At 45.2% G+C, this 13,038-nt stretch overlaps 1 protein-coding gene across 1 annotated transcript in view; it reads left to right on the forward strand.

Moving 5' to 3' along the window:
• The window catches only part of LOC124805057 (myrosinase 1-like), a 59,027-nt gene that overhangs the window by 24,912 nt on the left and 21,077 nt on the right, over positions 1 to 13,038 (forward strand). The window contains exons 5-6 of the mRNA XM_047265479.1: positions 4,337 to 4,520; positions 12,079 to 12,176. Of these exons, the coding sequence (XP_047121435.1) occupies positions 4,337 to 4,520; positions 12,079 to 12,176 (282 nt within the window). The remainder of the gene's footprint in view (positions 1 to 4,336; positions 4,521 to 12,078; positions 12,177 to 13,038) is intronic.

Raw genomic sequence — 13,038 nt, forward strand, 5'->3', positions numbered from 1 at the left:
CACTGTCCTGCAACAGAGTGATGTCTGTCAACCTCGGTGGCGCGCTTCAGTTCTTGCAGTGTGTCCACGTAGCGCTGAGCGTTAATCGTGACGCCTTGTTCCGAAAAGTCACCGACCAGCGAGCTCTTACAATCAAAGGAAAAGGTCATCTTGACTTTCCAGGAACTGGTGTGCCTGTTGTATTGACTGCGCTGCTTCAGTTCCATGCTGTCCCGATTTCTCCCTATGCAATTTCCACATTTTTGGAGCCCTGAAGAAAGGCATTCGCAGCCGTCGATTTGCTTCGTACGGAGAGCTGCACGCCTCAGTACGATCACGGTACCGTAGACAATTCCAACCATATTTCCCTTAAGGCATTTACTGTTTTGTCTCACAGTGGGGTAAATGTGTTAATAGTTATGGAGAAATAATAAACAGTTTACTTATTTGTCTCGCTTTTATTTCACTGATTCTTATAAATAAATAATAAATTTTGAAAATACTTCGTTATTATAAATACAGTTTTTATTTCCCTATCCTTTTAATAATATACGTTATTTATCTCCAAATCTGTTGGCAAGCCTAATCATGGCTATGTGTAACTGGAAATGCTGAACAAGCATGCAAGTGAAGTCACTCTTACCTGGAGACCGAGGGAAAACATTCATATGACTGACGTGCCGTCAGACACTGGATCAGTCGATTGTCTTATGTTAAAGGGAAACGACTCACACCAAGAGGGCGAGCGCAAAACACTGATATGGTTGATGTGCCCACAGGGACTAGCTTCATTCCGTTGTCTCACTCCACTGAAAAAACGGACTGAGTGAAAAATCAGTCGACTGCCCAAATGGGTAATTAAAACCTGTCTGTTCTTGCATCACTCGCAATCAGAACGACAATGCGTTTCTGCACCGGGGCTACGATATTCGGTGCAATCAGTACCATTCGCTGTTTCAACTTGACAGTACCACGTACACGGAAAATCTGTCTGCGAATTGGCACGAAAGGAAAGTAGAAAGATTACGGTTTCACGCCCCGTCGGCAGCGAGAAAGGAGTACAAGTTCAGGTTGAGGAAGGAAATCCGATGTATGCTACCTTAAGTGATATAGGAGAATCTAGCGAAACCTAAATCTGGATGGCTGGGTGGGGATTTTGACCCCTACCTCCCTGATTTTGAGTCGAGTGTACATCCAGTGCATCACCTCGGCCATTCCGCGTTGTCGGCGAGACAGACTTTGTTGCGTGCCGAGGAGGAAGCTGTCGCGGCGTCGCGTCCTACAAGGGGGCCGCTGCATTATACGCTATGGCACTCAACAGCGCTAAAAGTAGGAAAGAGTCTTTATGGGCGAAAAGGCTGCTGAGCAGTCAAGAGGAGAGGAAAAGCTTGACATTTCTTCTAAAATAAGTTCAGAGGACAGACCTGTATCGAAATTAACTGGGGATGACCGAACATAATTATTAAATCCTGCTGGACCTTGCCCAACAGAAATTAACGTAGCATGACACTGTGATGAGAAAAGCGATTACTTTTTCTGAGAAGTAATCGGCAGCTCTTAAGATTCTACTTCTGAATAGAAGTCTGTCAAGTAACTGTACTTTCGTTACGTAAACATCCTCACTGCCAGTACCAATTCTCTTCGGGTCACAGTGCCACATGTTTCTCGGCAGTACTGTCAACACCGAGTTCTTATTTTTATTATTTCCTCCAGCGTTATCTGCGGCCTACACTCTTTTAATATGCACAATATTTCGACTGATGCTGTATCACGTTTGTTGCTGTTGTAATAACCTTTATTTCTGATGTCAAAACAACGCGGCTTCGGTCCGTATTGTTTAATTAAACACTCACGCGTTCTCTGCAGCAAGTCGCTAACTTCTACGTTTATTCTTCTCGAAATCAGTTTGTCAGTGCGCCGCATGTATGAAACAGACGTCTTATCTGCTGGAAAGTACGCACGTGAGTGGGTACATTGCTTGCTTGTCTTCAGTCGTCGATAGCGGTAGCGAAATGTTTATTTTGAAAACATTCGCTACAACGAGGTGCGTCATGTAATGACACAAATAGACTTAACAGAGGAGGAATGTGCTAATTTTGAGACGGATTGTGTATATCAGCTCTGTTGACAGTGTTTCATGGCAGAGACTGTAATTCAACGCTTTGGCTGCTACCGGCAACATTTGTGTATCATCGGATGTGCCTACGGGCACATATACAGTGTGGCTTTCTCCACAGTGTACAAACTCTAGGGACTGATCAATGAGAGGGTACAGAACAAAAAAAGGTCCAGCAAATGGTTCAAATGCCTCTGAGCACTATGGGACTCAACTGCTGAGGTCATTAGTCCCCTAGAACTTAGAACTAGTTAAACCTAACTAACCTAAGGACATCACAAACATCCATGCCCGAGGCAGGATTCGAACCTGCGACCGCAGCGGTCTTGCGGTTCCAGACAGAAGCGCCTTTAACCGCACGGCCACTTCGGCCGGCAAGGTCCAGCAAACTTATGTCAGGAAATCTATGGTTTACACACCACAGACCATTTATTCAGTCTTACATCGTTACAGAGACTGCAATCTAATACGCGCTGTACCATGCAGCCACAGTTACAGTGCGTGCTGAAAATGGTTTCCGAGTGCCTCAACGCACGCGTGTACGCGCCGTAGTACACATTCACGTCGGCCAGGTTGCACTTGAACAGTTTCAAAGGGAGCATGAATGCGTAGATTCAGTGTCTCCACACCTGCATTGCGCTCTGCATACACCATACCCGTGAGATGCCCTCATAGCCAGAAATGACACGGGGTGAGATCTGGTGAACGAGAAGCCCATGCAAGTGGACCCCCTCGTCCGATCCACCGACCAGGGAAGACACGACTGAGATACGTTCGGACGATAACGGCGAGGTGGACTGGAGCACCATCATGTAGCAGCCACATAACCCTTCTCATCATCACTGGCACTTCTTCCAGCAGGGGAGGCAAAGTCACCCAAGAAACTCCGATAGTTCCGGCCTATTAGCTGACGTGGAAGGAAGACTGGTCCCAAAATCTGGTCGCCAATTATCCTGACCCATACATTCCAGCTGCACCCATGCTGATGGTTCTCTGTCAGCATACCATAGGGGTTCTGCACACTATCACACAGATGAGTGTTACGAAAGTTGAAGACACCACTCTGTATGAAGGTAGCCTCATCTGTGAATAGGATGGATGACACAAATCCCGGAATCGTGGTTGCCTGGTGAAGAAACCAGTGTCAAAACTGCTTCCGATGTGGAAAGCTTGTCGCTAGTAAGCCCTGCACACGCTGTAATTGATAAGGGTAGCAACAATTGTCATGAAGAGTGCTTCACACGGTCCTCTGGTTTACCCTGTACTGGCGGGTCAATTGTCTGATACTGACTGCCACAGCGGTCGTCTTCCGCAGTTTTATCACATTTTCCTCCAAGTCTGGTGTCCGGACATTTCGGGTACGTCCTTCATGATTTTCTGCTTCCTGAAATGACTGTCTCAGACAAACGGCGAGACACTGTTGCAAACATTGAATGCTGTGACTGTTATCTGCTAGGATACGTCTCCCGATACAACCCTGCTGCTCGCCGCCTATTACCATTAGCATTTCCGTAAGTAAACACCACGTCGGCAAGCTCTGATTCGAATACAGAACCACTGTGTGCAATGCTGTATCACATCGACTACAAGGTGATTCATCTACAGAAGCGAGTCAGGCAAAACATTACCAGTTACTATGGCAGGAGAGGGCGGTAGGGCATGACATATGAGTATCAGTACCGTCCTCTAGGAGGAAACCTCGCATACCGCAACAGTAGCTGCATCATACAGCGCGTATTAGACCACAGTCTCTGTAAGAAAGTATGAATAAATGGTCTCTAGCATGGAAACCTCGCATTTCCGGATGGGAGTTCATTAGAACTTTTCTGTTCCATATTCTCACGTCGATTAATCCCTAGAGTTTGTACACAGTGGAAAAAATCACCCTGCACGGACTTGCCTTCGGTTCATTGCAACATGCAGCAGAAGGGTGGGGGTAACGAGTATAGGCAGTCTGCACATCTACACAGATTCTTGTTTTACTCGAAAAGGAGCGACTAAATGCGCGTTAAAAGACAACTGCTTCAAAGTGTTCCTGACATACGGCGTTCAGACTTGAGTCTAGCGATAGTCAAGTGATACGGAGTAGCACAGGGCTCATTCTGCTGCTTCCATTGTGCTTTATCACGATTTCTGTGTGCCGTCTGTACCTGTGTGTTCAGTTGTACTTCGCTTCCGCTAATTTTTTAACGATTCTAGTACTGGCGTACACCTGGTGATGTGGCTTCCGCTTTGTTGCAGGTAAAGTGGTGGATCACGTTCAACGAACCGTCGGTGTTCGCAGGCGGCTACGCCAGCACGGGCGGCCAGGCACCGGCGCAGAACGCCGTCGGCATCGGCGACTACCTCACCTACTACACCGTCATCAACGCGCACGCGCGCGTCTGGCACCTCTACAACGACACGTACAGGGCCACGCAGCAAGGTACGGGTGCGCGCAAAATGCCACGGCCGCTAGATGCGCAGCAGGCAGGGGAAGGGTGGGGAGAGCGGCAGTGGTGGGGGTTCGCTCAGAGCGCTGTTGGAGAAATGCCGAGCGCTGCAGGGGAAGTGCCGTGTTCCAAATTGAAGCCTACATTCACATTTTTTGTAAATATCAAGTGGGGCCCTTCCACATGCACGCTTGCATAGTGACCATTAAAAAAGATCCAATGTCATCTCTGCTTTCGTCAGCACCTAAAAAGAATTCCGCCGAAAATGCAGCAATTGGTTTTTGCCTGGCTTTTTAGCCATTTGTAATTTTCTGTGAAGCGTCATAAGTGGCGAATTTTGAGTACAATCTACACATTTCCCTGGTTTCCTTGTCAAAATTTGCTTCTTTTACCAAAACACAGTGGAGTTTACACTGTCTCACCTAACTAACATTTTGTGCAGACACAGTTGCGAGCGATTCCTGAAACAGTGGTTTATTAAGTTTATTAAGTGAGGAACAGTGGAAAAGTAAAGTCAGTAGCTTATGAAAATGCACATCCTCAGTACAGAAAAACTTGTAATGTCTTCATATAGCTTGTTCCAAACCCCATACCACTTCTCATTTCACCAGCTATTTGTGACCCTTAAAAATTACATTCTTTCACTAAAAATGTCTGTAGTTACTGGAATAACATGGTAGATAATGAAGTTTTACATAACAACAATAGGGTAAAATACCCTCCTCTTTTGCTTGCTATCATTTGCCAAAATCTCATTTCGATATCTGAATATTCTGTATCGCTGGCATGACGCGATCGCAAATGAGTGTGCTAAATCAGATCAATTTTCTTGACCTCTATTCTTCACTGTGCACAGTGTCTTACTTCCACATAAATATCACAGTAACTATGATCATTAACAAAACAATGGGCATGTCATCATGAACCTGACCCATAAAGCTATAAGTAAACCAAAAATGAAATTTTTTACCGAATAGTTTCTGTAAAATCGTCTGAGAAAGATTGCAGTGTGCGCACCTTTATTCTGTGATCTCTGACTGGCCAAAAGGTGGAAAACACGTGTCCACCTCCCCTTCTGAACAAACGAATGAACTCGCCAGTGCTTTGGACTAAAACTCGTCACTGAGCATCAGCCACCATACCCTGCACGAGCCATACTGTACGACAAGTAAACCCTCGTGCTGGCTTCAGAACCACATACCATGCTGCAAATCTTTGCTGCGAGGGGTCTTCAAAACGTAAGTTGCACGTTAATGTGACAGGCCAAGCCACTTTTACTGAATGCCACACCACACTTATAGTCACACAGACACATGACAGTATTTTCCAACAGGATTAGCAAGTCTCTGTCAACAACGGTGGGGACGTTCTACCAATCATTCAGTTCCTCGACACCAGAAATCTGCTCCTCAGTCGTGGAACTAATCGAGAACCACTGCCTGGACGTCCTCAATACTCTGTGACTCCTGCGAATCTGTTCGTCGGTAACCTGGACATTGTCTTCTGTGCTCGATGTCGCCGGCCATCGTTCCTGGCCAGCATCACCTACGCCTGTGCGGTCTTGGCCAAGTTGTTGGCACCATTTCCAATGACTAGATGTGACATCGCATTTCGTCCACAGGGCGCCAGAATTTCACGGTGTACCGGTGGGCAATTTACACGTGTTTCCCCCAATAATCGTACTGGCCCACGCACTTCATCTTTGAAGTACTTTCGTAGTTGCCGCGCCATTTCGCTCCAACATTGTAAAGCACCTGTGAACCGGACCGCAGCAGAACTGCGTCTGCAGGGAACCCAAAGGATGTACTCTCTTCTGACAGCATGCCACTTTTGGTGTGCGGTAGTCTTACAGCAGGACAACATGTGGTAACTTACATTTTGAAGTCCCCTCGTATTTTGAACGCAAAAGTTTGAAAGAAATTACGCCTTGTGCAAAAGATACGGTCTCTTTATTTTTCCTTGACCCAAAAAGGTTTCTGCACTTTCTGTGCTTTCTTCAGTCGTTTTTTGTTTACTATTCTGCCTCTTATGAGACCATAGCAATTTTGTGCTTGTACTTTGACCTGTACCATACACTATACAGTTTGTCATGGTTTCTGAGGCTGTAATCTTGCTTCCTGTTCTTTCAAATATGTTAAAATACTCATTTTTTTATTGTCGCTCTTTTTAATCGTTCAAAATTCGTTTTATTCATTTTCTCACAAAACACAAGGTTTCTTCCACCTTATCATATGTTATTGTCAGTCTACCATCAGAAAAACAGGACAAACTACAAGATCACAAACATGACAAGCTGTACAATTACAGTGACAGGGACCTATCTGTGTTAACGGTGACTGCAGAGCACGAAGAGTGGCCAGTGCTCCAGGAGCAACTGGGTAGCGCTGCTGGGTAGTGGTAGCAGACACACATGTACTGTCCATCCACACTAATGTCACCACCTGTCAAAAGCCTGAATAACAACCCTTTCCAGCGCGAACGGCTCCGAGATGTGCAGGAAGATGGTCTGTTAGGTTCGTGAGTGTACCGACGGGGATTTTGAGCCTTGCGGACTCCAGTGCTGTGTCCAGATGCGCTAAATTTTGCTGTTGAGGATCCATGGCGTGAACTGTGGTCCCTCAGATTCTCGACTGGGTTTGAATCCACGGAGTATGGTGGCCAGGGGATGTGGTCAACTCATCCTGGTGCTCTTCGACCCACAACTGAACACTGCGAGCTGTGCGACACCTTGAGACAGAAAGGGAATCTGACCACTTCTTAAATTATCCATGCAAAGTCCGTTAAGAACCATGTAGACCTTGCAGTGATGCGGAACAAAGATACGAGAAAAGGAAAAAGTATTTGGTGTGCAAGGGGAGAAGAGGTGGTGACGTAAAGTTCCTGATCACTAGACTGCCTTTAAGTGTCCCATTTATTGAGGACATGTGAAATAACTGGCAATGCTATTCGGGACGAGTACACTACGTTCGGGCACTGAGCTTACTAAAGCCAGGCCAGGAGAAGTCGCAGCAGCTCGTAGGCTGGTCGCTGCAGTCTGACGTACAAGCGTTACCTGTCTATCGCAATACCAACGAGATGCTGACATGGGCCTTCAAGATAGAGAACATTACGTCAAAGGAAAAATACTCCAGTCACGCAACATTTAAATATAAGAGTAACTCAAATGTTTCGAATACATATTTTGCCACGTCATGAAAGCACATTCCAACTACTATGTGATTGTTTCTCATTATCTCAGTAGTTTCTGCAAGAAAAAAAATATTTGGATCTTAAATAACTGTATTTACTTTTTTCCCATAGCTGAATGTTAGGCGAATGCATAATCGGTGGCTCTCAACATTGATCAGTAAACCTTTTGGCCGTAAAATTTTCATGAAATTGTTACAATGTGAAAATGTAAAACAGGAGAAAACTTAATATGATCAGACTGTTTCATACAAAGATAAGTTATTTCTCGAATGCGAGAATGATTAACGAAAACAAAACACACGGAGCTCAAATCGTCCCGTCACTGAACGGTGTAGGTTGCAGTCCTATTGAAAACGATCTTCTGTGTAGATGAGAGTTTACAGTTTTGGTTAGATAATGGCATGGAAATGGGTACTTGAAACATTTCTACCAAATAAAACACTTTTTATTCAGATTATTCAATAATCATTCAAAAATTGGTTTCGTGAGTACCACAATATGCTGCCAGCCTAGATGAAGCCAGAGAATGAAGCGACACAAATCTTATTCCAGTGAAAGAAGTATTGTAACATTTCCCCGTTCCAAAGATAAATTATGAGGACATACCAGCAGTATCTTAGAATGCCGTTACATTTTTTTACACTGCGTAATTGACTATTTTCATATACATAGAGATCATGAAAATCTTGAAATGATTAGCAGTTTAACATTGTCGGCCAACGCGTTCGAGGTCACTATCGATATAGCGGCGCAGCATCACCTACCAGTAAAATGTGTCTGCAGCTCTCGTTGTCGCAATAAACCGCAGGTAATGTATGTGTCACTTGAGCAGACGTGCGCGTCGCAGACATATGCACGAACCATACCGTCAAATCACTGTTTAAAAGAGGGCACATTATTGGCATGAGAGAATGTGATCCATCCATCTGGGAAACTGCAGTTCCTGTGGGACGAAACGTTTCGGCAGTGCAAGGGTTATGAGCAGAGTGGTTCACGGAAGGCCATAGAACACGACGAGATGGGTGAGGTCGTACCAACCAGACCAACCCCCGATAAGATCGACACCTCATATGAATGGCATTGCAGGACACACCTGTATCCTCCTCAGCTCTGGCGCAACATTGGAACAATGTAACACATCGTACACTATCAGGGGTGACAGTCCGGCACCGTTAGTTACAGCATGTGTCACGTGTGCGTCGTCCACTTCTCCGACTACCTTTGACAAATGTACAGAAACATGTTAGACGGCAATGGTGTATGGAACGACGTCACTGGGAACAGGAATGGCATCAGATAGTGTTTTTGGACGAATCCAGGTTCTGTATCTTTGAAAATTATGGTCGCATGTTGGATCGCCACAGAAAGGAGGTGCGGCATAGAGTGACTGCATTCGCAAAAGACATGCAGCCCTAACTCAAGGCCTTATGTTCTGAGGTGCTATTGGGTACAACCTCAAATCACAGTTGGTGCGTGTCCACAGCACTGTAAATGGTGTGCCTACATGAATGACATCCCGCGATCCGTAGCCATACCCTTTCTGCACAACACCCCAGGCGCCAATTTTCAATGAGACAATACACGACCACACTCTGCTGCACGAACACATGACTTCTTGGTGTCACAGGATATCAGCCTTTTGCCCTGGCCCGCCATATCACCAGACTTGTCGCCAACCGGAAATTTGTGGGATATGATGAAATGATGGGTGCAGTGGTGTTGCCCAATGCCAACCATCACAGATGAACCTTGGAAACAGGTGAATGCAGCACGGATGGTTATACCACAGGACGCCATTCGTGTCTTCTAAGCGTCGATGCCATCACGCATGGAAAACGTTATCAGGTCCCATGGCGGACTCTCTGCCTACTAGGCAACAGGACATATGCTGAACTGAGGTGACTAAAATGCTAAGCGTTCTACGTGTTCTATTTTTGCTGAACATGGGTGATTAGTACAAACACAACACTAACGCCCACACTGACACACCACTACCGTTTACATCAAACAGTTTCACTTAATACACAGTATTCGCATTTGCACAAAGGAAAGTGCCCCATTGAAAGTATAATAAGGATATCTGTTAACGCAAACAGCGACAGTGTCATAGCCACATTACAGACAACTTGACTATGGTAATGTACTCCGAGCGATATGGTACGCAAACTGTATTACAATTTGAGAGAAACGAACTTTATTCTGCATTCTGGTCACCCAGTTTTATATCTTGTGTGCAGTCCGTAAATCCTTCTTCAGCTGATGGATTTTGCAACAAGACCCTTCACAGTGCTTACCTGTCTCACTTAGCGCTACATCAATAATGGAAACATCAGTGTGACTTTGAAGCCTGCTGGTAGTTTTTATTCTGGGATAATTTAGATGGATAACGTAAGGAACTTTTTGAAGAAAGGACTATTAGGGTTTTAATGTGTTGCGTCGGACGATAAAAAACTCGTCGGCACTGTGGTGGGTTCTTACATTTACTTCTGGAGGATGCCGATTAGATACCACAACACACACAAAATGTTAGATCATTTTATTATAACTTGTACAATATGAAATACATAGCTTTCAAACAATCCATGTCCATGGGACAGTCTATGGTTCAAATGGCTCTGAGCGCTATGGGACTCAACATCTTAGGTCATAAGTCACTTAGAACTACTTAAACCTAACTAACCTAAGAACATCACACACACCCATGCCCGGGGCAGGATTCGAACCTGCGACCGTAGCAGTCCCGCGATTCCGGACTGCAGCGCCAGAACCGCACGGCCACCGCGGCCGGCCGGCCAGTCTATGAATATTTGTTACTTTCACTGAACACTAATGTATCACTTCATACACTGCAGAATAATAGTCTCCATAAACTTCGTTCTAATACGAAGTGTGACTGTAAAGTTTCAATAATGGTCTTGTAATTGTACAATGGTGGTACTTACATGCTACTGTGATGCATCTCCTTCAGAATAGTCCCTTTATGACTTAACACACCGACTCCAACGGTGTTTCCACTTTTGGAACCATTCCTGGAATTTTTTCCGGAAGTGTGTTAAGGACACTCTCCGTGTTTGCCTGGATGTCTTTAATCGAGTCAAATCGCTTCCCTTTCAGTGAAAATTTCAGTTTAGGAAACAAGTAGAAGTCCGCAGGGGCCAAATCAGGGGAATATGACGGTTGTGGAAGCACAGGAATTCAACGATGAAGAAGGCACGATGGACCGGAGCGTGGTGTAGCACCCAACTCCTGTCTCTTCCACAATGCAGGCCTTTTCTTCCGCACCTTTTCACGCAAACGCTCAAGGACACATTTGTAGTATTCCTGGTTAATTGTCTGTCCTCCAGGAGTAAATTCATGATGCACAATACCGGTAAAATAAAAAAAATCACCAACATTGTCTTCACCTTCACTCGACTTTGCCGTGCTTTTTTCGGTCGTGGTGAACCTGGAGTCTTCCACTGCGAAGACTGCACTTTGGTTTCAGGATCATATCCATATAGCCACGATTCGTACCTATAATTACCCTGTTTAACAAATCTGTGTCATTTTTAGTCCGATTAATCAGTTCTTGGCACACTTCAAGTCGCTATTGTCTCTGGTCACTTGACAACTCTTTTTGAATGAATTTTGCGGGCACTCGACGCGTGTTCAGATCTTCAGTTAAAATTGACTGAACTGCATAGAAACTTAAACTAAGTTCATCAGATATCCCCCATGATCAGAGTGCGCCAAGTCGCGATCTTTCACAACATTTTCATTTTTTTTTTTTTTTTTTTTTTTTTTTTTTTTTTTTTTTTTTTTAAAAAAAAGGTGGAAGGACGGCCGGACTGTGGTTCATCGTCGAATGATTCGCAGACATTTTTAAATCTGTTGAACCAGACAAAAACATTTGACTGGCTCATACAATTATCTCCAAAAGCTGTTTTTAATAGTTCGTAAGTCTCAGAAGCTGATTTTCCGGTTTTGAAACAAAGTTTCACGCAAACTCGTTGCTCACACGTCACACGTCACACAGATCCATGCCCGAGGCAGGATTCGAACCTGCGGTCGCAGCGGTCGCGCGGTTCCAGACTGAAGAGCCTAGAACAGCTCGGCCACTGCGGCCGGCCAGTCCTACCAAAACATACGCTCGCACTAAAATGCTAATTACTAACGATGTCATGCCAGTTTCATGGTGTTGTATGTCGTCCTGACGGTGTTACAGTTCTTGTGGCGTGCAGTGTACGTATCCTGTGCAGTTCTAAGTGGCGTGCAGTGTAAGTGTGCTGCAGACCGTTTGCGCGCTAATGCGTTTTCAGCGACAGCTGCGCCCTTTTCTGCCTTCGCTCTTTCTCACCTTACTGTCGGCCTGTCCTGGTGCAGGCTACGTGGGCATCACGCTCAACAGCGACTGGGCCGAGCCGCTCAACGCGTCAAGTCCCACCGACCAGGAGGCTTCGGAGAGGAGTCTGCAGTTTGGAGTAAGTTTCAAGGGAAAGAAAAGCTGTTACCATCTGCCTCCAGCGATACCTACTACCAACTACAGACAGCCCATGCATACAGGGTGAAACATAACTCCACCGGCAAAGTGTCAGGGGTGGGTAGTACGTCAAGTAAAAACAAGCTCTAAAACGCGTACCTCAGGCGCTATGAACACTTATCTGTAGGAGAGATGTGTCTTACAATAGCGACGATAAACAGGTGCTCTTTAGAACATGTTTACTGGAAAATTTTTCTTATTTTGGTCCGTACTACCATCTCTCAAAATATGCAAAGCGAAGAGCTTTCCTTAGAAGAGATGTGTACGCCAGCAGTGAGGATGAATAAGTGCTCCTATCTCTTAAGGTACGCCTTTTACAGCCCATGCATACTAGACACTTTTTTATTGTTTTGGTTCATACCACCCGTTCTGAAAGTTAGTCGGTGGAGCTCTGGTTCACCTTGTATGTTGTTCTTTCTAATTCTCATTTATCCTGCTTGTATCGGAACAACAACGCCACATCGGCATGTTAGTGTGATAAAAGATATACTGATGCAGGCACATCAGTGATGGTTTTGACTATCAGTACCACTTTGTCAGATATGTCTGTCGCTTGAGATTTTTTATAATGTCTGCTTTTAGCTACTCGGAATCACACAATCAGCAGTCTCCAGCAATGGCTGAAACTTTCAACCCACGCATCCCCCCCCCCCCAAGTCAAAGAACAGTGTCACTAAGCAAAGTGTGCAGTCTGAAACGGATGCGCCAGTTGAACACCAGTCTCGCTTTATTGCGACCAAATGCACAGGGGATGTAAGTTCGCCATTGTAAGCGTCGCATTTTAACTCCATAGCACGTGTCAC

Source organism: Schistocerca piceifrons, chromosome 7, assembly GCF_021461385.2.
Source record: "Schistocerca piceifrons isolate TAMUIC-IGC-003096 chromosome 7, iqSchPice1.1, whole genome shotgun sequence".
Lineage (NCBI taxonomy): Eukaryota > Metazoa > Arthropoda > Insecta > Orthoptera > Acrididae > Schistocerca > Schistocerca piceifrons.